General features: G+C 50.0%; 1 protein-coding gene across 1 annotated transcript; it reads right to left on the reverse strand.

Moving 5' to 3' along the window:
- Positions 1 to 1,003: 1,003 nt before the first annotated feature.
- Positions 1,004 to 24,729, reverse strand: LOC116967718 (protein FAM98A-like). The gene is made up of 8 exons (XM_033014324.1): positions 24,672 to 24,729; positions 20,710 to 20,858; positions 18,139 to 18,273; positions 11,645 to 11,853; positions 9,349 to 9,429; positions 3,846 to 3,962; positions 2,424 to 2,591; positions 1,004 to 1,177 (listed from the first exon to the last, which is right to left on the reverse strand). The coding sequence occupies exons 1-8, from the start codon at positions 24,704 to 24,706 to the stop codon at positions 1,004 to 1,006; spliced, it is 1,068 nt and encodes a 355-aa protein (XP_032870215.1). The 5' UTR covers positions 24,707 to 24,729.
- Between the last annotated feature and the right edge of the window lie 300 nt (positions 24,730 to 25,029).

Genomic DNA, 25,029 nt, shown 5'->3' on the forward strand with positions numbered 1-25,029 from the left:
CCCAGCAAATATTCACCCCTCCAAAAAAAAAAATCACATAATTAATTGTCATTTACATGTAGAAACTTTGCAAACTGTTCCCTCCTCATGGAGGCTCCAGTGTAGGAACCGTAACACCAGATGTGGAGGTGGAGAGAGAATGTAACACTGCGATGATGCTGTCCACGATTAGTGCTGGGGGAGAGAGAGGGAGAGACAGAGGGAGAGAGAGACAGAGATCCAGGCCGCAGTTATTGTTTGCGAGGCTCCGTGATGGAGGCGAGCAGAAGCCTGATAAATCCGCGCTGTGTACAGTGTCGCTGTGGCCGAGGGCAGCCACAATCAGATGGCCGGTGGGGAGGGGAGCTGGGACTCGAGGGACACATCAGCCACAGCACTGTGCGTTTTCACCAGCCCCACTGTCTACCCTCTTCGAAATCAGATACAGAAAGCTGGAGTAACTCAGCGGGACAGGCAGCGTCTCTAGAGAAGGAACGGGCGATGTTTTGTGTCGAGACCCATCGTTTGAAGAAGGATCTCGACCTATTAAGTTTCATTGTCTCTATAACTTGCTTTCACCTATCCCACAGCCAACAATGGACCATTGTTGGCTCCACATTTCCCTGATTACCATTGCTTTCTGCATATCTTTCATTCATTTCTCTTAAGTACTGTCTATATATCTCTCGTTCCCCTCTCTCCTGACTCAGTCTGAAGAAGGGTCTCGACCCGAAACGTCACCCATTCTTTCTCTCCAGAGATGCTGCCTGTCCCGCGGAGTTACTCCAGCATCTTGTGTGTTTTCGGTGTGAAGCAGCATCTGCAGTTCCTTCTTGCACACTTGGTCTTCTCCGTGTGACGGGGGGGTGCAAGGAGCAGCGGAGTTACAGCGGTCCCACCCGCCGCAGACAGACGGGGAGGAGATGCACTGCTCCGTCCGGGAATGCCACCACCATCCACGGCCTTCCCGCACGGAGCCAGCAGGGAGCCCGCCACTCCTCACCGGGGGGGGGGGGGGGGGCAGTCAGTGCTTACGCCCCTTGCCTCCTCTCCGCTTCTCCTGTCTCCAGTCGCCCCCGTCTTTCCGGTCGCCCCCATCCCTCCGTTCGCCCCCACTTCTCCTGCCTTCCCACGTGGCCATCGGCCGCTCCATCTCGCCAGGTCTCCCCCCGCGATCCGGCACCGGGCCCATCAGGATCTGGGAAGTGAAGCAGAAGGATATTGGGACCCTCGGGAACAGAATCGTGGAAACATAGACAATAGATGCAGGAGTAGGCCATTCGGCCCTTCGAGCCAGCACCGCCATGCAACATGATCACGGCTGATCATCCAAAATCAGTACCCCGTTCTTGCTTTCTCCACATATCCCTTGATTCCATTAGTCCTAAGAGCCATATCCAACTCTCTCTTGAAAACATCCAGTGAATTGGCCTCCACTGCCCTCTGTGGCAGAGAATTCCACAGATTCACAACTCTCTGGGTGGAAAAGTGTTTCCTCATCTCAGTCCTAAATGGCCGACCCCTTATTCTTAACCCCAGGTTCTGGACTCCCCCAACATGGGGAACATGTTTCCTGCCTCTAGTGTGTCCAATCGCTTAATAATCTTATATGTTTCAACAAGATCCCCTCTCATCTTTCTAAACTCCAGAGTGTACAAGCCCAGCCGCTCCATTCTCTCAGCATATGACAGTCCCGCCATCCCGGGAATCAACCTTGTAAATCTAGGTTCAGCACAGACATTGTGGGCTGAAGGGCCAGTTCCTGTGCGGTACTGTTCCATGTTCTAACGTAATACAGTGCAGACAAACAGCAAACACAGGAGAGTGACCTTGCCTGCCTCCTCTTGCATCAAGCCGGCGGCACAGCGGTAGAGTTGCTGCCTCACAGCGCCAGAGACCCGGGTTCGATCCTGACTATGGGTGCTGTCTGTACGTTCTCCCCGTGACCTGTGTGGGTTTTCTCCGGGTGCTCCGGTTTTCTCCAAAACTCCAAAGACGTACAGGTTTGTAGGTTAATTAGAAACATAGAAAATAGGTGCAGGGGGAGGCCATTCGGCCCTACGATCCAGCACCGCCATTCATTGTGATCAAGGCTGATCATCCCCAATCAATAACCCGTGCCTGCCTTCTCCCCATATCCCTTGATTCCACTAGCCCCTAGAGCTCTATCTAACTCTCTTGGTGTAGTTGTAAATTGTCCCTAACTCTCATGAGAGAGCTAGATAGGGCTCTTAAAGATAGCGGAGTCAGGGGATATGGGGAGAAGGCAGGAACGGGGTACTGATTGGGGATGATCAGCCATGATCACATTGAATGGCGATGCTGGCTCGAAGGGCTGAATGGCCTACTCCTGCACCTATTGTGTATTGTGTGTGTAGGATAGTGTGGGGATCGCTGGTCGGTGCGGACTCGTTTCCGCGCTGTATCTCTAAACTGATTCTCACCTTGTTGATGGCACAAGCAGTCTTCTCACGGACACTCCGGCTGGTGGTTCTGGTGATGATGGAGAGGTCCTCCCGGGCGGACAGTAGGTGGGCGAGGGTCACCCCCGCCTTGCGGCACAGCGAACTTCTCAGGGGGTTGTACAGCTGACCCATCGCCGCCCCGCGATGCTGCAACACAAACCAAACTCTCACCACACACACACACACACACACACACTGGCCCAGATCTCCAGCAGCTGCAGTCAGGTGAACCACAGCTTGCCATGTACCTACATTCCCACACCTAACCTGAGGAGCACCTTCAGCAACGGATCAGTGTGAAGAAGGGTTTCAGCTCAGTGTCGGGTCTACTGTCTCAGTGTACTACACTCGAACTGTATCTGAGATGCTGTTCTAAGGTGATACTTGTACTGAAATGTATACAAAAACAGATTTCACTGTACCTTGGTACATGGTATGGGCGGCACGGTGGCGCAGCGGTAGAGTTGCTGCCTCACAGCGCCAGTGACTCAGGTTCGATCCTGACTACGGGTGCTGTCTGTACGGAGTTTGTACGTTCTCCCCGAGACCGCGTGGGGTTTTTCTTTGTTTATTTTTGTTTAGTTTAGATACATCGCGGAAACAGGCCCTTCGGCCCACCGGGTCCGTGCCGACCAGCGATCCCCGCACATTAACACAACACTACCCTACACACACTCGGAACAATTGTATTTACATTTACACCAAGCCAATTAACCTACAAACCTGTAAGTCTTTGGAGTGTGGGAGGAAACTGAAGATCTCGGAGAAAACCCACGCAGGTCACGGGGAGAACGTACAAACTCCGTACAGACAGCACCCGTAGTCGGGATCGAATCCGGGTCTCCGGCGCTGTGAGGCAGCAGCTCCACCGTGACCGCCATTCTCTGAGGGCTCCGGTTTCTTCCCACACTCCAAAGGCAGCAGCTGAAGGGTCTCGACTGGAAACGTTGCCTATTTCCTTCGCTCCATAGATGCTGCCTCACCCGCTGAGTTTCTCCCAGCATTTTTGTCTACCTCCAAAGACAAGCATGTTTGTAGGTTGATTGGCTTGGTATAAATGTAATATTTGTCCCTGATGTATGTAGGGCAGTGTTAGTGTGCGGTGATCGCTGGTCTGCGGGGACTCGGTGTGCTGTTTCTGCGCTGTATCTCCCGCTGCCGGGGGGACAACAACAACTTTGTAACAAATAATGTGGTGACTATTTGCATACCTTGGTGTGTGCAAGCAAAGAATGTCACTGACTTGTTACGTGACATTCATTCAATCTAAACTGAATGACAAGCACCCTGGGGAATTCTCCGGCAGTACGATGAGGCCAACGCTGGGCCCCCAGTTCTAGTTGGTGGTCAGTTTGTGAGACGGCTGTATCTCCCTCCGGCCGCTGTTACTGTGTTACTGACCTTTGCTCGCTCGGACCAGTGGAACGACTGCACGGTCACGTCCAGCCGGCTGATCAACATCTGCCTGCGGCACTCGTACTCCACGCACATGGCCTGCTGGATCTGCTCCAGATGTTCCTGGGACAGGGAATGCCGAGTGTTAGCGGGCGGGCGACAGGCGGGAATGATCCACCTTCTGTTTATCTGCCCTGAAGAGGAACCGCCCGATCCACCCACTCTCATTCGGCCACCCAGATCCCGATCCTACTAGCCCTCGCTGCCCGTGCATTCACAGCCACGACTGGGGTGGCGCAGCGGTAGAGCTGCTGCCTTACAGCGCCACAAACCCCCGGTTCGATCCTGTCTAGAGTACACATGGTACTGATTGGGGATGATCTGCCATGATCACATTGAATGGCAGTGCTGGCTCGATGGGCCGAATGGCCCACTCCTGCACCTATTGTCTATTGACTATGGGTGCTTAGTTTGGTTGAGTTCAGAGATACAGCGTGGAAACTAACACTATCCTACACACACTAGGGACAGTTTACATTTATACCAAGCCAATTAACCTACAAATCTGTACGTCTTTGGAGTGTGGGAGGAAACCGAAGATCATGGAGAAAACCCACGCAGGTCACGGGGAGAACGTGCAAACTCCATACAGACAGCACCTGTAGTCAGGATCAGTCTATGGTGCTGAAAAGGTAGCAACTCTACCGCTATGCGCTCTACCGCCAGACCCGCGTGCTGTCTGTACGGAGTTTGTACGTTCTCCCCGTGACCTGTGTAGGTTTTCTCCAGGATCTCTGGTTTCCTCCCACACTCCAAAAACGTACAGGTTAGTAGATTAATTGGGCTTCAGTAACAAAAAAGTGTAAATTATTCATAGTGTGTGTAGGATAGTGCTGGTGAACAGGGTGGTACGGACTCGGTGGGCCGAAGGGCCTGTTTCCGCGCTGTATCTCTAAAGGAAACGAAATCATGGCTGGAACAAAATACAGATTTTAACCTATAGAAGTGGGTACAATTTTCAACATCATTTGGGAAGATGTATGCAGAGGAAAGGTTTAGAAAGCTACGGGCTAAAATGCTGGTGAATGGGACTAGCCCAATATGGCTGCTCTGAAGAAGGGTCCCGACCCAAGAAGTCGCCCATCCTTTTTCTGCAGAGTTGCTGCCCGAACCGCAGAGTTAACCGCCTGTCCCACTTTCACAACCTCTGCCGAGTTTGCCCTTGACTCATACTCGCAGCATGGTCGTCACAAGGTCGTAGGTAGGTCGTAGCAGGTGGTGATGCCAGTCGTAGGTACTCGTGGCATCAAGTAGGTCGGGGCGTTTTTCTAGCCTGATGAAAAATGTCCACGAGTAAAAAAGGTCGTGAATTAGATCGTGAAAGTGGGACAGGCCCTTTACTCCAGGACTTTGTGTCTATCTTTGGTATAAACCAGCATCTGCAGTTCCTTCCTACACAGGTGTGTTCTTTACATGACTTCATTGGTCAGGGTATTGAGTTCTAAGTCTTGATGCATCTTTATAGGACTTTGGTTAGGCTGTATTGGCAGTTCTGGTTGCCCCATTACAGGAAGGGTGTGGAGGCTTTGGAGAGGGTGTGGAGGAGATTTACAAGAATGATGACTGGTTTAGGGAGGGTTATCCACAAGAAGAGGTTGCACGGACATGGATTGTTTTATCTGGAACACCAGAGGTTAAGGAGAGAGCTGATATCAGTATATAAAAAGATGAGAGGCACAGATAGGGTAGACGATCACAGCCTTTTTCCTAGGATGGAAATATCTAATGCTAGAGGGCATAGCTTTAAGGCGAGTAGGGCAAAGCTTAAATGAGATGTGCGGGGCATGTTTATATTTAAAAACACAGAGAGTTAGAAACATAGAAACATAGAAATTAGGTGCAGGAGTAGGCCATTCGGCCCTTCGAGCCTGCACCGCCATTCAATATGATCATGGCTGATCATCCAACTCAGTATCCCGTACCTGCCTTCTCTCCATACCCTCTGATCCCCTTAGCCACAAGGGCCACATCTAACTCCCTCTTAAATATAGCCAATGAACTGGCCTCGACTACCCTCTGTGGCAGGGAGTTCCAGAGATTCACCACTCTCTGTGTGAAAAAAATTCTTCTCATCTCGGTTTTAAAGGATTTCCCCCTTATCCTTAAGCTGTGACCCCTTGTCCTGGACTTCCCCAACATCGGGAGCAATCTTCCTGCATCTAGCCTGTCCAACCCCTTAAGAATTTTATAAGTTTCTATAAGATCCCCTCTCAATCTCCTAAATTCTAGAGAGTATAAACCAAGTCTATCCAGTCTTTCTTCATAAGACTGTCCTGACATCCCAGGAATCAGTCTGGTGAACCTTCTCTGCACTCCCTCTATGGCAATAATGTCCTTCCTCAGATTTGGAGACCAAAACTGTACGCAATACTCCAGGTGTGGTCTCACCAAGACCCTGTACAACTGCAGAACCTCCCTGCTCCTATACTCAAATCCTTTTGCTATGAAAGCTAACACACCATTCGCTTTCTTCACTGCCTGCTGCACCTGCATGCCCACTTTCAATGACTGGTGTACCATGACACCCAGGTCTCGCTGCATCTCCCCTTTTCCTAGTCGGCCACCATTTAGATAATAGTCTGCTTTCCTGTTTTTGCCACCAAAATGGATAACCTCACATTTATCCACATTATATTGCATCTGCCAAACATTTGCCCACTCACCCAGCCTATCCAAGTCACCTTGCAGTCTCCTAGCATCCTCCTCACAGCTAACACTGCCCCCCAGCTTCGTGTCATCCGCAAACTTGGAGATATTGCCTTCAATTCCCTCATCCAGATCATTAATATATATTGTAAATAGCTGGGGTCCCAGCACTGAGCCTTGCGGTACTCCACTAGTCACTGCCTGCCATTGTGAAAAGGACCCGTTTACTCCCACTCTTTGCTTCCTGTTTGCCAGCCAGTTCTCTATCCACATCAATACTGAACCCCCAATGCCATGTGCTTTAAGTTTGTATACTAATCTCTTATGTGGGACCTTGTCGAAAGCCTTCTGGAAGTCCAGATACACCACATCCACTGGTTCTCCCCTATCCACGCTACTAGTTACATCCTCGAAAAATTCTATAAGATTCGTCAGACATGATTTACCTTTTGTAAATCCATGCTGACTTTGTCCAATGATTTCACCACTTTCCAAATGTGCTGCTATCCCATCTTTAATAACTGACTCTAGCAGTTTCCCCACTACCGATGTTAGACTAACTGGTCTGTAATTCCCCGTTTTCTCTCTCCCTCCCTTCTTAAAAAGTGGGGTTACGTTTGCTACCCGCCAATCCTCAGGAACTACTCCAGAATCTAAAGAGTTTTGAAAGATTATTACTAATGCATCCACTATTTCTGGAGCTACTTCCTTAAGTACTCTGGGATGCAGCCTATCTGGCCCTGGGGATTTATCGGCCTTTAATCCATTTAATTTACCCAACACCACTTCCCGGCTAACCTGGATTTCACTCAATTCCTCCAACTCCTTTGACCCGCGGTCCCCTGCTATTTCCGGCAGATTATTTATGTCTTCCTTAGTGAAGACGGAACCAAAGTAGTTATTCAATTGGTCCGCCATATCCTTGTTCCCCATGATCAACTCACCCGTTTCTGACTGCAAGGGACCTACATTTGTTTTAACTAATCTCTTTCTTTTCACATATCTATAAAAACTTTTGCAGTCAGTTTTTATGTTCCCTGCCAGTTTTCTTTCATAATCTATTTTTCCTTTCCTAATTAAGCCCTTTGTCCTCCTCTGCTGGTCTCTGAATTTCTCCCAGTCCTCCGGTATGCTGCTTTTTCTGGCTAATTTGTACGCATCATCCTTCGCTTTGATACTATCCCTGATTTCCCTTGTTATCCACGGATGCACTACCTTCCCTGATTTATTCTTTTGCCAAACTGGGATGAACAATTTTTGTAGTTCATCCATGCAGTCTTTAAATGTCTTCCATTGCATATCCACCGTCAACCCTTTTAGAATTAATTGCCAGTCAATCTTGGCCAATTCACGTCTCATACCCTCAAAGTTACCTTTCTTTAAGTTCAGAACCATTGTTTCTGAATTAACAATGTCACTCTCCATCCTAATGAAGAACTCAACCATATTATGGTCACTCTTGCCCAAGGGGGCACGTACAACAAGACTGCTAACTAACCCTTCCTCATTACTCAATACCCAGTCTAAAATAGCCTGCTCTCTCGTTGGTTCCTCTACATGTTGATTTAGATAACTATCCCGCATACATTCCAAGAAATCCTCTTCCTCAGCACCCCTGCCAATTTGATTCACCCAATCTATATGTAGATTGAAGTCACCCATTATAACTGTTTTGCCTTTGTCGCACGCATTTCTAATTTCCTGTTTGATACCATCTCCAACTTCACTACTACTGTTAGGTGGCCTGTACACAACACCCACCAGCGTTTTCTGCCCCTTAGTGTTTCGCAGCTCTACCCATACCGATTCCACATCCTGCAAACTAATGTCCTTCCTTTCCATTGCATTAATCTCCTCTCTAATCAGCAACGCTACCCCACCTCCTTTTCCTTTCTCTCTATCCCTCCTGAATATTGAATATCCCTGGATGTTCAGCTCCCAGCCTTGGTCACCCTGGAGCCATGTCTCCGTGATCCCAACTATATCATAGTCATTAATAGCTATCTGCACATTCAACTCATCCACCTTATTACGAATGCTCCTTGCATTGAGACACAAAGCCTTCAGGCTTGTTTTTACAACACTCTTACCCCTTATACAATTTTGTTGAAAAGTGGCCCTTTTTGATTTGTGGGTGCCTGGAACGCGTTGCCAGGGGTGAGGATGGGGCAGGTACTATAATGGTGCTTGAGGGTTTTAGATAGGCACATGGATATGCTGGGAATGGAGAGATATGGATCCCGACTACGGGTGCTGTCTGTATGGAGTTTACACTTTCTCCCCGTGAGCGAGTGGGTCGTCTATGAGATCTTTCCTCCCACAGTTCAAAGATGTACAGGTATGTAGGTTAATTGGCTTAGTGTATGTGTAAATTGCCCCCAGTGTGTGTAGGATAGTGTTTGTGCACGGGGATCGCTGGTCGGTGCGGACCCGGTGGGCCGAAGGGCCTGTTTCCGAGCAGTATCTCTAAACTAAACTAGTGTGTGAATGGGCGATCGCTAGTCAGTGCGGACTCGGTGGGCCGAAGGGCCTGTTTCCGCGCTGTATCTCTAAACTAAAAACGTTTGGGAGAACAGCGGATGCTACGCCTTGCTGTGAAACATCTGTACCGAAGATGGAAGCAAAACGCTTGCGTCATTCAGCGGGACAGGCAGAGAGAAAGAATAGGTGACGTTTCGGGTCAGGGCCCAGGATATCACACATCCCTTCTCTCCAGAGATGCTGCCTGTCCCGCTGAGTGACGCCAGCTTTTTGAGTCTATTGTCGGTGTAAAGCAGATCCTTCCTCTGCACTACAACTGTACCCATTGGGCAGGCTCCAGACTCTTGCTGAGTAGCGGTTTTCCCACTGTCCCCTCGGGCAAGCCTGCGATGGCTTCTCGGATCTGAAACACAGGAGAGAAGGTCGGGTTAGGTTCAGCAGGAGGGATGGGGAGGCTTAACGTGATCTTCACAGCGCATGCACGCAAACTGTGCATTAATGTCCACATGCTTACAAGGTGGTGTGCAAGTGTGTGCACAGTCACAGAGCCATACACTATGGCTGCAGCCCCTTCAACCCACCATACACACTAAACTCTGGAGTCACTCAGCGGGACAGGCAGCAACTCTGCAGACAAGGAATGAGTTGGGACGTTTCAGGTTATAGACAATAGACAATAGGTGCAGGAGTAGGCCATTCGGCCCTTCGAGCCAGCACCGCCATTCAAAGTGATCATAGCTGATCATCCACAATCAGTACCCCGTTCCTGCCTTCTCCCCATATCCCCTATCTTTCAGAGCCCCATCTAGCTCTCTCTTGCAAGCATCCAGAGAACCAGCCTCCACCGCCCTCTGAGGCTGAGAATTTCCCAGACTCACAACTCTCTGGGTGAAAAAGATTTTCCTCATCTCCGTTCTAAATGGCTTACCCCTTATTCTTAAACTGTGTGGCCCCTGGTTCTGGACTCCCCCAACATCAGGAACATTTTTCCTGCTTCCAGCGTGTCCAAACCCTTAATAATCTTATATGTTACAATAAGATCCCCTCTCATCCTTCTAAACTCCAGAGTATACAAGCCCTGCCGCTCCATTCTATCAACATATGACAGTCCCGCCCTCCCAGGAATTAACCTGGTGAACCTACGCTGCACTCCCTCAATAGCAAGAATGTCCTTCCTCAAATTGGGAGATCAAAACTGCACACGATACTCCAGCTGTGGTCTCACTAGGGTTGAGACCCTTCTTCAGACGTGACCTATCCGCCTCTAGACGTTTCAGCTTCTCAAACACCTTCCCGTCAGTAATAGCAACTGCACTCACTTCTACCCCCTGACTCTGTCTGTACAGAGTTTGCACGTTCTCCCCGTGACCGCGTTGGATTTCTCCAAGATCTTCGGTTTCCTCCCACACTCCAAAGACTCACAGGTTTGTAGGTTAATTGGCTTGTTATCAATGTAAATTGTCCCTAGTGTGTGTAGGATAGTGTTAATGTGCGGGGATCGCTGGTCGGTGCGGACACGGTGGGCCGAAGGCCCTGTTTCCGCGCTGTATCTCTAAACTAAACACCGTCATTCCTTCTAGGTCAACTTTAGCCAGCCCCTGGCATGGACATTGTCTTCGGCAGAGATTGATAGATTCTTGATTAGTACGGGTGTCAGGGGTTATGGGGTGAAGAGGTGCTGCCTGACCCGGCACTTTGTGTCTGTCTTTGGTATAAACCAGCATCTGCAGTTCCTTTTTATTACTCATCTCTGTTGGCGGCAGCCACCATTACTGGGCGGCAGCGGGTAGAGCCGCTTCCTCACAGCGCCAGAGACCCGGGTTCCATCCTGACCCCAATTGCTGTCTGTGTGGAGTTTGCACGACCTCCCTGTGACAGTGCGGGTATCATCCGGGTGCTCCAGTTTCCTCCCACATCCCTCTGTGAATTGCCCCTAGTGTGTAGGAAGTGGCTGAGAACGTGGAATCACATAGAACTACTGTGAGCGAGTGAGCGATGTTCGGAGTGGACTCGGTGGGCCGAAGGGCCTGTTTCCATGCTGTATCTGTGAACTAAACAAAGCTAAAACTTCTGCGTGTAGGAAAGGACTGCAGACGCTGGTTTAAAATCGTAGACACAAAATGCTGGAGTAACTCAGCGGGACAGGCAACATCTCTGGGGAGAAGGAATGGGTGACGTTTTGGGTCGAGGCCCTTCTTCAAGTCAAGAGAGTTTATTGTCATGTGACCCTGACAGTACAATGAAATTCTTGCTTTGCTTCAGCACAACAGAACATAGTAGGCATTGACTACAGAACAGATCAGTGTGTCCATATACCATTATATACGTAAATATACACACGAATAAATAAACTGATAAAGTGCAAATAACAGATAATGGGTCATTAATGTTCAGAGTTTTGTCCGAGCCAAGTTTAATAGCCTGATGGCTGTGGGGAAGTAGCTATTCCTGAACCTGGTCGTTGCAGTCTTCAGGCTCCTGTACTTTCTACCTGAAGGTAGCAGGGAGGTGAGTGTGTGGCTAGGATGAAACATCCCCATTCCTTCTCTCCAGAGATGTTACCTGTCCCGCTGAGTTACTCCAGCATTTTGTGTTTGAGACTCCTGTGTGCTGCTTACTTTATCTTCCAGTTCTGTGAAGAGCTGAGCTGTGGGGATGCCCGGTGTTGGTTTGCCAACGCCCACCGCTTGGCACAGTGCCTGCAGCTCCCCCAGGGTTTGGGCACTGCCGTCACCGCCACCAGCATCCTCCGGCTCTCGGTGTTGTCCACGTGGATGCCGCTTGGACCGCAGGAGTCTGGCTGCCTGCAGCTCCGAGCCCAGGAACACTGAAAGCACAGGCGCAGTGGATCAGCACGCAAGAGACAGGCCACCCAATGCCCACCCCCAACCCACCCAACACAGTGGCACAGTTGCTGCCCCACAGCGCCAGAGACCCGGGTTCCATCCTGACTACGGGTGCTGTCTGTACGATGTTTGTACGTTCTCCCCATGACCATGTGGGTTTTCTCCGGGTGCTCTGGTTTCATCCCACACTCCAAAGACGTACAGGTTTGTAGGTTAATTGGCTTTGGTAAGAAGTGTTTGGGGATCGTTGGTCGGACGCGGACTCGGTGGGCCAAAGGGCCTGTTTCCGCGCTGTATTTCTAAACTAAACTAAACTTGTGGTCGATATAGGCTCGGAGGGCCGAAGGGCCAGTTTCTGCGCTGTATCTCTAAACTAAACTAAACATGGTGGTCGGTATAGGTTCGGTGGGCCGAAGGGCCTGTTTCCATGCTGTATCTCTAAACTAAACTAAACATTGCGGTCGGTATAGACTCGGTGGGCCGAAGGGCCTGTTCCTGTGCTACATTGTGCTATGTTCTGTGATGTAGCATCAGAAAACAGAGCCAGTAGGGTTAATTACAGTTTCATAAGTGATTGGAGCAGAATTAGGCCATTCGGCCCATCAAGTCTACTACGTCATTCAATCATGGCAGATCTATCCGTCTCAACCCCATTCTCCTGCCTTCTCCCCATAACCTCTGACACCCGTATTAATAAATTTGAGAGGATTGTGTTTGGAAGGGGATACATGTGGGAGTTTGTTTAAACTGTGTTTGGTAACTGCGGACAGCAGAGTTGGAGGAGTCAGGAACTATTACTACTACACTAGCACTATCCAACACACACTCGGGACAATTTACAATTTTTACCAAAGCCAATTAACCTGCAAACCTGTACATCTTTGGAATGTGGGAGGAAACTAGAGCACACAGGGAAAACCTAAGCAGGTCACCTGGAGAACGTACAAACTCCGTACAGACAGCACACGTAGTCAGGAACAAACCCGGGTCTCTGGCACTGTGAGGCAACAACTCGACCTGAAACGTCACCTATCCATGTTCTCCACAGATGCTGCCTGACCCACTGAGTTACTCCAGCACTCTGTGAAAGGTCACCTATCCATGTTCTCCACAGATGCTGCCTGACCCGCTGAGTTACTCCAGCACTCTGTGAAACGTCACCTATCCATGCTCTCCAGAGATGCTGCCTGACCCACTGAGTTACTCCAGCACTCTGTGAAACGTCACCTATCCATGCTCTCCAGAGATGCTGCCTGACCCGCTGAGTTACTCCAGCACTTTGTTTCGTCCCTCTAAACGTTTCCCATCTTCCATTGAAGAGTTTGGGGTGGCACGGTGGCGCAGCGGTAGAGTTGCTGCCTTACAGCGCTTTCAGCGCCAGAGACCCGGGTTCCATCCCGTTTATGGCTGCTGTCTGTGCGAAGTTTGTACATTCTCCCGTGGGATTTCTCCAAGATCTTCGGTTTCCTCCCACAATCCAAAGACGTACAGGTTTGTAGGTTAATTGGCTTGCTATAAATTGTGTGTAGGATAGCGCTGGTCGGCACGGACTTGGTGGGCCGAAGGGCCTGTTTCCACGCCGTATCTCCAAACTAAACTATAAAGTTAGCAGACACAGAGTAGGCTTAATTATGTGTCTGTGCCTCACTTTCGAAGGTCCCATAGTAATGGGTTTCACTCAAACAACAAAACAGGAATTTCTGGGCGACATTTCGGGTCAAGACCCTTCTTCGACCCGAAACGTCGCCTATTCCTTTCTCTCCATAGATGCTGCCTCACCCGCTGAGTTCCTCCAGCAATTTTGTCTACCTTCGATTTTTCCAGCATCTGCAATTGTTTCTTAAACAGGAATTTCTGGTGGGATTAGACGCAGGGTATTAGTGTGCAGCCCAACACATGGATCTTGCATGAGTATAGGAGCAAAGAGGTCCTTCTGCAGTTGTACAGGACCCTAGTGAGACCACACCTGGAGTATTGTGTGCAGTTTTGGTCTTATAATTTGAGGAAGGACATTCTTGCTATTGAGGGAGTGCAGCGTAGGTTTACAAGGTTAATTCCCGGGATGGCGGGACTGTCATATGCTGAGAGAATGGAGCAGCTGGGCTTGTGCACTCTGGAGTTTAGAAGGATGAGCGGGTATCTCATTGAAACATACAAGATTGTTAAGGGCTTGGACACGCTAGAGGCAGGAAACATGTTCCCGATGTTGGGGGAGTCCAGAGCCAGGGCCCACAATTTAAGAATAAGGATTAAGCCATTTAGAACGGAGACAAGGAAACACGTTTTCTGACAGAGAGTGGTGAGTGTGTGGAATTCTCTGACTCAGAGGGTGGTGGAGGCAGGTTCTCTGGATGCTTTCAAGAGAGAGCTAGATAGGGCTCTTAAAAATAGCGGAGTCAGAGGATATGGGGAGAAGGCAGGAACGGGGTAATGATTGGGGATGATCAGCCATGATCACATTGAATGGCGGTGCTGGCTCGAAGGGTCAAATGGCCTACTCCTGCACCTATTGTCTATTGCTTATCGCTGTCACCTAGCAACAGGTCCGATTACATTGACCCAAGGAATGGTAGACGCTGGAATCTTGAGCAGGGAGGGAATGGGCAGATCAGATTTCTAGTCAGGATGGTGGTGCAGCAGGTAGAGCTGCTACCTCGCAGCGCCAGAGACCCGGGTTTGATCGTGACCTCGGTTTCTGTCTGTCTGTGTGTGTGTGTGTGTGTGTGTGGAGTTTGTACGTTCTCCCTGTGATGGTGAGGGTTTCCTCCGGGTGCTCCGGTTTGTAGCCTCCATAACATTGTTCCCAGTATGAAGGGAGTGGATGGAAAAGTGGGATAAGGTGGAACTGGTGCGAACGTGATGATCGATGGTCGGCGTGGACTCGGCGGGCAAAAGCAGTCGTTTCCACCATTCTACAAACTAAACCCTTGTTTAGGCCGAGTCTAAAGATGGACACAAAAAGCTGCAGCAACTCAGCGGGACAGGCGGCATCTCTGGAGTGAAGGAATGGGTGACTTTTTGGGTCGAGACCCTTCTTCAGACTCAACCCGAAACGTCACTCATTCCTTCTCTCCAGAGATGCTGCCTGTCCCGCTGAGTTACTCCAGCATTTTGTGCCTCTCTTCGGTTTAAACCAGCATCTGCAGTTCCTTCCTACACATTGAGTCTAAAGAAAGGTATAGTTTAAAGAAAAATGAAAGACCTTTACTTTAGACTTTAAAGGTACAGCGTGGAAACAGCCATTTGGCCCATCGCTCCGTTAATAGCACTATCCTATACATTAGGGGACAACTTACAATTATGCCAAAGCCAATTAACCTACACACCTGTATCTCTTTGGAATGTCGAGGGAAACTGGAGCACAGGGAGTATGTACAAAACCCATGCAGTCACAGGGAGTATGTACAAACTCCGTACAGGCAGCACCCATGGTCAGGATTGAACCCGGTCCTTTGGCGCTGTGAGGCAGCAACTCTACCGCTGCGCCACCGTGCCGCCCCTGAAGAAGGGTCTCGACCCAAACCATGGTCAGCCTGATCCTCGTATCCCTTCTGCTCACAGTCCACACACACCCACCTGCACATATAAAAGGCAGAAGCGGTGGAAGTACTCAGCCAGTCAGGCCTCACCTGCGGGAGGAGAATCAGAGGCAGTGTCTCAGGTGAAAAGCCTTTGTCAGAGGACCTCTCCCAATCCTGACAGAGAGACGTCGACCACAGGGGGGTTGACAGCAGATGGTGGTCAAGGGCCAGAGAGTCGACAACGGAAGGTGTGAGACTAACGGATTGAAGAGTTGTGAATTGTGAAGCTGGAGGAAGGAATGGTTGCGAATTGTGAAGCTGGAGGAAGGAATGTAGTGGAAGGGAAGACGGTTCAGGAGCCCATGAACCACGACACCCAGGTTCCAGGACAGTTTCTCCATCATCAACCATGAAGCTCAACCCGACCAGGGATACAAACAGTGCTGGGGATGTTTTATAAGTTGCACCGCCATCTTTGCCCAAGATTCCAGCATCTGCAGACTCTTGTGTCTTCAGTTGGATCAAGCTTGGTCTCATATTAATTCCACACACACACACCTATGGTTAATTAAAGTCTAACCACCTCAGGTTCAACAGGTCCAGCAACAATGGCAGTCTGCGGAAGGAATGAGATTCCCACATTCCCAAGGTTGGTCTCGGATGTTCATCAACATTCCCTGCACCCTGACTCAACCAACATTGGATGGACACAAAATGCTGGAGTAACTCAGCGGGACAGGCAGCATCTCTGGAGAGAAGGAATGGGTGACGTTGCGGGTCGAGACCCTTCTTTTGTATCTATCTTTGGTTTAAACCAGCATCTGAAGTTCCTTCTTACGACATTGGAGAGGTTGGCTTCAACTTGGAGACCACACCTGGAGTATTGCGTACAGTTTTGTTCTCCTAATCTGAGGAAGGGCATTCTTGAGGGAGTACAGAGAAGGTTCACCAGACTGATTCCTGGGATGTCAGGACTTTCATATGAAGAAAGACTGGAGTGTCTCGGCTTGTACTCGCTAGAATTTAGAAGATTGAGGGGCGATCTTATAGAAACTTACAAAATTCTTAAGGGGTAGGACAGGCTAGATGCAGGAAGATTGTTCCCGATGTTGGGGAAGTCCAGAACAAGGGGTCACAGTTTAAGGATAAGGGCGAAATCTTTTAGGACCGAGATGAGAAAAACATTTTTTACACAGAGAGTGGTGAATCTCTGGAATTCTCTGCCACAGAATGTAGTTGAGGCCAGTTCATTGGCTATATTTAAGAGGGAGTTAGATGTGGCCCTTGTGGCTAAAGGGATCAGGGGGTATGGAGAGAAGGCAGGTACAGGATACTGAGTTGGATGATCAGCCATGATCATATTGAATGGCGGTGCAGGCTCGAAGGGCCGAATGGCCTACTCCTGCACCTATTTTCTATGTTTCAATGTTTCTCTGCGGATTTGAATTGAAAGATAAAGCATGGAAACAGGAGAGTCCATTCATCGCCCGTTCACACTAGTTGCTATCCCACTATCCCGGAGCAACAGGAGGAAACCCATGCGGTCACAGGGAGAACGTGCAAACTCCACACAGGCAGCACCCGAGGTGAAGATGGAACCCGGGTCTCCAGCGCTGTGAGGCAGCAACTCTACCCGCCCTGTCGCTAGATTGAAACCCTTTTCCCACTCTCTTCCTTGCTCTTTTCTCTCTTTCCCACCATCCCACTTTTGACTAAAGATCTACTTGGTTAGCTCATCCCTTCCCACTGAAACCACCCCCTCCCCAGGTACCTTCCATGCTTCCCTGCTAGAATCATAGAAAATAGGTGCAGGAGGAGGCCATTCGGCCCTTCGAGCCAGCACCACCATTCAATGTGACCATGGCTGATCATCCAAAATCAGTACCCTGTTCCTGCCTTCTCCCCATATCCCTTGATTCCTTTAGGCCCAAGAGTTAAATCTAACGGAAGGTAGACAAAAATGCTGGAGAAACACAGCGGGTGCAGCAGTATCTATGGAGCGAAGGAAATAGGCAACGTTTCGGGCCGAAACCCTTCTTCGGCCCGAAACGTTGCCTATTTCCTTCGCTCCATAGATGCTGCTGCACACCTGAGTTTCTCATGCACTTTTGTCTACCTTCGATTTTCCAGCATCTGCAGTTCCTTCTTAAACAGCTAAATCTAACTCTCTCTTGAAAACATCCAGTGAATTGGCCTCCGCTGCCCTAGGACCTCCTTGCTCCTGAACTCAAATCATCTCGCAATGAAGGCCAACATGCCATTAGCTTTCTTCACTGCCTGTTGTACCTGCATGCTTACTTTCAGTGACTGATGTACAAGCACACCCAGGTCTCGTTGCATCTCCCCTTTTCCTAATCTGACATAATTCAGATAATAATCTGTCTTCCTGGTCTTGCGAACAAAATGGATAACCTCACATTTATCCACATTATATTTCATCTGCCATGCTTCTGCCCACTCACCCAACCTATCCAAGTCACCATGCAGCCTCATAGCATCCTCCACGCAGCTCACACTGCCACCCAGCTTTGTGTCATCCGCAAACTTGGAGATGTCACATTTAATTCCCTCGTCTAAATCGCTAGATCTCTAAACTAAACTACGAAGGGTCTCGACCCAAAACATCACCCATTCCTTCTCTCCAGAGATACTGCCTGTCCCGCTGAGTTACTCCAATCGTCCGTGTTAAACTAAACTAAAACCGTTGCTAAGCCACGGTTCCACGCGTGTCCACGCAGCACTTACCGAGCAGTTGGAGGCAGCGCTCGCTGTCGTTCAGCCTGGTGGTGGGGTCCCCTGTGGTGAGGGAGGGGTAGGGGCAGTACAGCTCGCTCAGCAGCCCACTCACCTCCAGCTGGAAGCTTTCTGCGTCCGCGGGTCCTGTGGAACCAAGAGAGAGCCCGTGAATGAGTCACTCACCTGTTCCTTGTGGATAAATGTGAGGTTGTCCACTTTGGTGGCAAAAACAGGAAGGCAGATTACTATCTAAATTGCGTCAAGTTTGGAAAAGGGGAAGTTCAACGGGATCTGGGGGCCCTTGTTCATCAGTCTATGAAAGTAAGAATGCAGGTACAGCAGGTAGTGAAGAAAGCGAATGGCATGTTGGCCTTTATGACAAGAGCAATCGAGTATAGGAGCAAAGAGGTCCTTCTGCAGTTGTACAGAGCCCTAGTGAGACTACACCTGGAGTATTGTGTGCAGTTTTGGTCCCCTAATTAGAGGAAGGACATTCTTGCTATTGAGGGAGTGCAGCGTAGGTTTACAAGGTTAATTCCCGGGATGGCGGGACTGTCATTTGCTGAGAGAATGGAGCAGCTGGGCTTGTACACTCTGGAGTTTAGAAGGATGAGAGGGTATCTTAGGGTTATTAAGGGTTTGGACACGCTAGATGCAGGAAACATGTTCCCGATGTTGGGGGGAGTCCAGAACCAGGGGCCACAGATTAAGAATAAGGGATAAGCCATTTAGAACGGAGATGAGGAAATACTTTTTCACAGAGAGAGTTGTGAGTCTGTGGAATTCCCTGCCTCAGAGGGCGGTGGAGGCAGGTTCTCTGGATGTTTTCAAGAGAGACTACATAGGGCTCTTAAAAATAGCGGATATGGGGAGAAGGCAGGAACGGGGTACTGATTGGGGATGATCAGCCATGATCACATTGAATGGCGGTGCTGGCTCGAAGAGCCAAATGGCCTACTCCTGCACCTATTGTCTATTGTCTCCAGAGATGCTGCTGGTCCCGCTGAGTTACTCCAGCTCTTTGTGTCCACCAGTGAGTCCAGACGCTGCCTGGGACCGAGCGTTCATTTGTGCCTTACTCAATATAAAGGGCGGCGCGGTGACGCAGCAGGGAGTGCTGCTGCCTCACTCCGCCAGAGACTCGGGTTCGATCTAGATCATGGGTTCTGTCTGTACGGTTTGCATGTTCTCCCTGGGTTTTCTCTGGGTGCTCCGGTTTCCTCCCACACTCCAAAGACGTACAAGTTTGTAAGTTCATTGGCTTCGGTAAAATTGTAAATTGTCCCTAATGTGTGTCGGATAGTGCTAGTGTGCGGGGATCGCTGGTCGGCGGGGACTCGGTTGGCTGAAGGGCCTGTTTCCGCGCTGTATCTCTAAATTCTAAAGTTGCAACCAAGAAGTTGCTTGCAAGTTGGAGCAGACTGCCAGAGATGGTGGAGGCAGAGACTGTCGCTATAGTTATGAAGCATCTGGACAAGCTGGGTGTACAAGGCAACAAACCAACTGCTGGTACATGGGATTAGTAGCGTTACTACAAGGTTGGTGCCAGCACCCTGTGTAACATGCCAACCAATGCCAACTGCTGCCCCAGTATTCATTTATGCCCAAGTGCTGGAGTAACACAGCGGGTCAGGCAGCATCTCTGGAGAACACAGACCTGGATTCGATCCTGACTGCGGGTGCTGTCTGTACGGAGTTTGTACATTCTCCCCGTGACCTGCATGGGTTTTCTCCGGGTGCTCCGCTTTCCGCCCACACTCCTAATGTATGTGGGATAGTGTTAATGTGCGGGGATCGCAGTTCGAGATGGACTCGATCGGCCGAAGGGCCTGTTTCCACGCTGTATCTCTCAACTAAGCATGGATAGGTAATGTTTCAGATTGGATTCCCTCTTCAGACTGATTTACTGATCTGTTGTCCTTTGTAGCCAGATCCAATAGCTGGAAAATAAAACTCTGAAGGGTCTCAACCCGAAACATCACCCATTCCTTCTCTCCAGAGATGCTGCCTGTCCTGTTGAGTTAATCCAGCTCTTTGTGTCCATGTTAAGGGAGGAATGTTGTCTGAGCATAGGTCTTGGATTCATTTTGCTCAACTGGCATGTGTACTTTGGTATTTATCTGGGACAGTGTGTGTGTTTGTGTGTGTGTCCGTGTGGGGGTGTGTGTGTGTCCGTGTGTGTGTGTATGTGTGTCCGTGTGTGTGCGTGTGTGAACATACATCCTTGCAGCTTGCATTATGCATGCGTTGAGCGTATGTTCAGAGCTCTGTGCATTTTATGCTGTGTCGATGCTGAGCATTTGCTGTGTCTGTGTACGTGTATTATCCACGTCCTTTGCATGTTTAGAACTTGACTGTTGTGTATTTTGTATATTGTGTGTGCTGTGAGTCTGTTGTACATTATGTGTATAGTGTGTGTGTGTGTTGTGTTCATTGAGGGTGTTGCAGACATTGAGTGTGCTGTGTGCGTGTGTGTGTCTGTGTGTGTCTGTGTGCGTGCGTGACTGTGCGTGCGTGACTGTGTGTGCGTGACTGTGTGTGTGTGCGTGACTGTATGCGTACGTGACTGTGTTTTCCCACCTGTGGTTGGAGTGAGGCGTTCCTCCAGCAGGCTGACCTCATTCAGCTGTGAGACCAGCCAGGCACAGGCGGCTGTGAAATGCTGACTGCTGGCTCCCTCCTCCACACCCTGCGCCAACGCACCCTCTTCAAGCAGCTGCCCGCTGTACCTGCAACAAGGAGACAGTACAACGCTCACTAACTGCACACTCAGCCGCAATTCCTTCCCATCACCCTAATGCTTTGATCACCCAACAATGGACCATTGTGCAAGAAGGAACTGCAGATGCTGGTATAAATCAAAGTAACTCCGCGCGTGAGGCAGCATCTCTGGAGAGAAGGAATGGGCGACGTTTCGGGTCGAGACCCTTCTTCAGACTGATGTCGGGGGTGGGGGTGGGACAAAGATAGAATGGACCATTGTCCTTCATTAATGAAAAGATACAGCACATAAACAGGCCCTTCGGCCCACCGAGTTCATGCCGACTGACAATCATCTGTACTATGTTATCCCACTTTCACATCCCACACACTAGGGGCAATTTACACAGGGTCATTTGAGTGTGGGAGGACACCCATGATCATCGGTGCCAACTCTGTATCTTTTCATATCTCTAGTTTAACCTCTCCCAAGACTCAGTCTGAAGAAGAGTCTCGACCCGAAACATCACCTATTCCTTTTATTCAGAGATGCTGCCTGACATGCGGAGTTACTGCTGCATTTTGAGTCTATCTTCGGTGTAAACCAGCCTGCTCCTTCTTTGTTTTAATTCTCCGAAATACTGCAGGTGCCTTCACAACCCTTTAGAACATAGGCACAAAATGCTGGAGCAACTCAGTGGGACAGGTAGCATCTCCGGAGAGAAGGAATGGGTGACTTTTCAGGTCGAGACCCTTCTTCAGACTGATGTCAGAGGAGTGAGCGGGACAGAGATAGAATGTAGTCGGAGACAGTGAGACTGGTGGGAGAACTGGGAAGGGGGAGAGGATGGAGAGAGAGGAATAAGCAAGGGCTATTTGTAGTTAGAGATGTCAATGTTCATACCACTGGGGTGTAAGCTGCCCTAGCAAAATATGAGGTGCTGTTCCTCCAATTTGACTCTGACAGTGGAGGAGCCCCAGGACAGAAATGTCAGATTGGGAATGGGAAGGGGAGTTGAGGTGCTGAGCCACCGGGAGATCAGGTTGGTTAAGGCGGACTGAGCGGAGGTGTTCAGCGAAACGATCGCCGAGCCTGCGCTTGGTCTCGCCGATGTACATCCTTTAGAACATAGAACAGCACAACATTGGAACAGGCCCTTCGGCCCACAATGTCTGTGCTAAACATGATGCCCAGCTACATTGATCTCATCATGATCCATATCCCTCTATTCCCTGCACTTCCATCTAAAAGCCAATCTACATCTGCAGGCAATCCTTCAATCGCAGCCTCACGCAGGCTCTTAAAAATAGTGGAGTCAGGGGATATGGGGAGAAGGCAGGAACGGGGTACTGATTGGGGATGATCAGCCATGATCACATTGAATGGCAGTGCTGGCTCGAAAGGCCGAATGGCCTACTCCTGCACCTATTGTCTATTGTCACCGAAGTCCTGTAAAGCTGCAATATGGTTTCCTGAGTCTTATACTCACTTCCCTCACCAAACAGTGAAAGGCCTGGATAGAGTGGATGTGGAGAGGATGTATCCACTGGTGGGAGAGTCTAGGACCAGAGGTCACAGCCTCAGAATTAAAGGACGTTCCTTCAGGAAGGAGATGAGGAGGAATTTCTTCAGAGGGTGGGAAATCTGCCGAATTCATTGCCACGGAAGGCTGTGGAGGCCAAGTCAATGGATAGAGATTGTTGATTAGTATGGGTGTCAGGGGTTATGGGGAGAAGGCAGGAGAATGGGGTTAAGAGGGAGAGATAGATCAGCCATGATTGAATGGCAGAGTGGACTTGATGGGTAGAATGCTCTAATTCTGTTCCTGTGACTTATGAGCATGAGGGAATGGACAGGCGACATTTCAGTCAGGACTCCACTTCAGACTTTCTCCCCATTACTCTGAAGATAGGTGCAGACCCAAAATGTCCCCCGTCCATTCCCTCCACAGATGCTGCCTGACCCGCTGAGTTCCTCCAGCACATGGTGTTTTGCTCAAGATTCCAGCGTCTACAGTTCCTTAAGTTGCTGTGTATAATGGACAAATAGAAGGGACTGGATCTTCTATAGACACACACACACACACTGACACACACACACACACACACACACACACACACTGACACACACACACACACACACACACACACACACTGACACACACACACACACACACACTGACACACACACACACACAGACACTGACACACACACACTGACACACACACACACTGACACACACAGACACACACACACTGACACACACACACACTGACACACACACACACACACAGACACACACACACACACAGACACACACACTGACACACACACACAGACACACACACACACACTGACACACACACACACACACACACACTGACACACACACACAGACACACACACTGACACACACGCACACACTGACACACACACACACACAGACACACACACACACAGACACACACTGACACACACACTGACACACACACACTGACACACACACACAGACACACACACACACACAGACACACACACACACACAGACACACACACAGACACACACACACACACAGACACACACTGACACACACACTGACACACACACACAGACACACACACTGACACACACACACACACAGACACACACACACACACAGACACACACTGACACACACACTGACACACACACTGACACACACACACAGACACACACACTGACACACACACACAGACACACACACACACAGACACACACACACACACACAGACACACACTGACACACACACACTGACACACACACACTGACACACACACACTGACACACACTGACACACACACACTGACACACACACACTGACACACACACACACACAGACACACACACACACACAGACACACACTGACACACACACTGACACACACACACAGACACACACACTGACACACACACACAGACACACACAGACACACACACACACACAGACACACACACAGACACACACACACACACAGACACACACTGACACACACACTGACACACACACACAGACACACACACTGACACACACACACAGACACACACACACACACAGACACACACACACACACAGACACACACTGACACACACACTGACACACACACACTGACACACACACACTGACACACACACACTGACACACACACACAAACACACACTGACACACACACACTGACACACACACACTGACACACACTGACACACACACTGACACACACACACTGACACACACACACTGACACACACACACACTGACACACACACTGACACACACACACTGACACACACTGACACACACACTGACACACACACACTGACACACACACACACTGACACACACACTGACACACACACACTGACACACACACTGACACACACACACTGACACACACACACTGACACACACACACACTGACACACACACTGACACACACACACTGACACACACACACTGACACACACACACACTGACACACACACTGACACACACACACTGACACACACACACTGACACACACACACACTGACACACACACTGACACACACACACACTGACACACACACACTGACACACACACACTGACACACACACACACTGACACACACACACTGACACACACTGACACACACACTGACACACACACACTGACACACACACACTGACACACACACACACTGACACACACACTGACACACACACACTGACACACACTGACACACACACTGACACACACACACAAACACACACTGACACTGACACACACACAACTCTCTACCCGGACTCTCTCTCCCACTTTACCCCAGCGCGTTCAGCACCGCCGCCGCCGCCGCCATCTCCCCGCGTACTTCCGCTCTCCCCGCACACTTCCGGTTGCGTCCAAAGTTCGCGTCCCCCCCGACCGTGCACGTGGTGAGTGAGCCCCGCCCCTCCTCATTGCCCCGCCCACTAACGGCCTCGCTCCACTGCCCCGCCCCCTCACTGCCCCGCCCCCTCACTGCCCCGCCCCCTCATTCCCCTCACTGCCCCGCCCATCACTGACCCGCCCCCCTCATTAACCCCCTCACTGCCCCGCCCATCACTGCCCCGCCCCCTCGTTGCCCCGCCCCCTCATTCCCCTCACTGCCCCGCCCATCACTGACCCGCCCCCCTCCTTACC

This window comes from Amblyraja radiata, chromosome 41, assembly GCF_010909765.2.
Source record: "Amblyraja radiata isolate CabotCenter1 chromosome 41, sAmbRad1.1.pri, whole genome shotgun sequence".
NCBI lineage: Eukaryota > Metazoa > Chordata > Chondrichthyes > Rajiformes > Rajidae > Amblyraja > Amblyraja radiata.

What these genes read in the sequence shown, in the direction of transcription:
- LOC116967718 (XM_033014324.1), bottom strand. Translation starts at nt 24,706, where the DNA reads ATGGCGGCGGCGGCGGCGGTGCTGAACGCGCTGGG. An exon ending in TCACAGAACTGGAAGATAAA is followed by an intron (nt 9,430 to 11,644) that starts GTAAGCAGCACA and finishes CCTGTGTTTCAG; the next exon opens with ATCCGAGAAGCCATCGCAGG. An exon ending in CTGCTTGTGCCATCAACAAG is followed by an intron (nt 1,178 to 2,423) that starts GTGAGAATCAGT and finishes TTCACTTCCCAG; the next exon opens with ATCCTGATGGGCCCGGTGCC.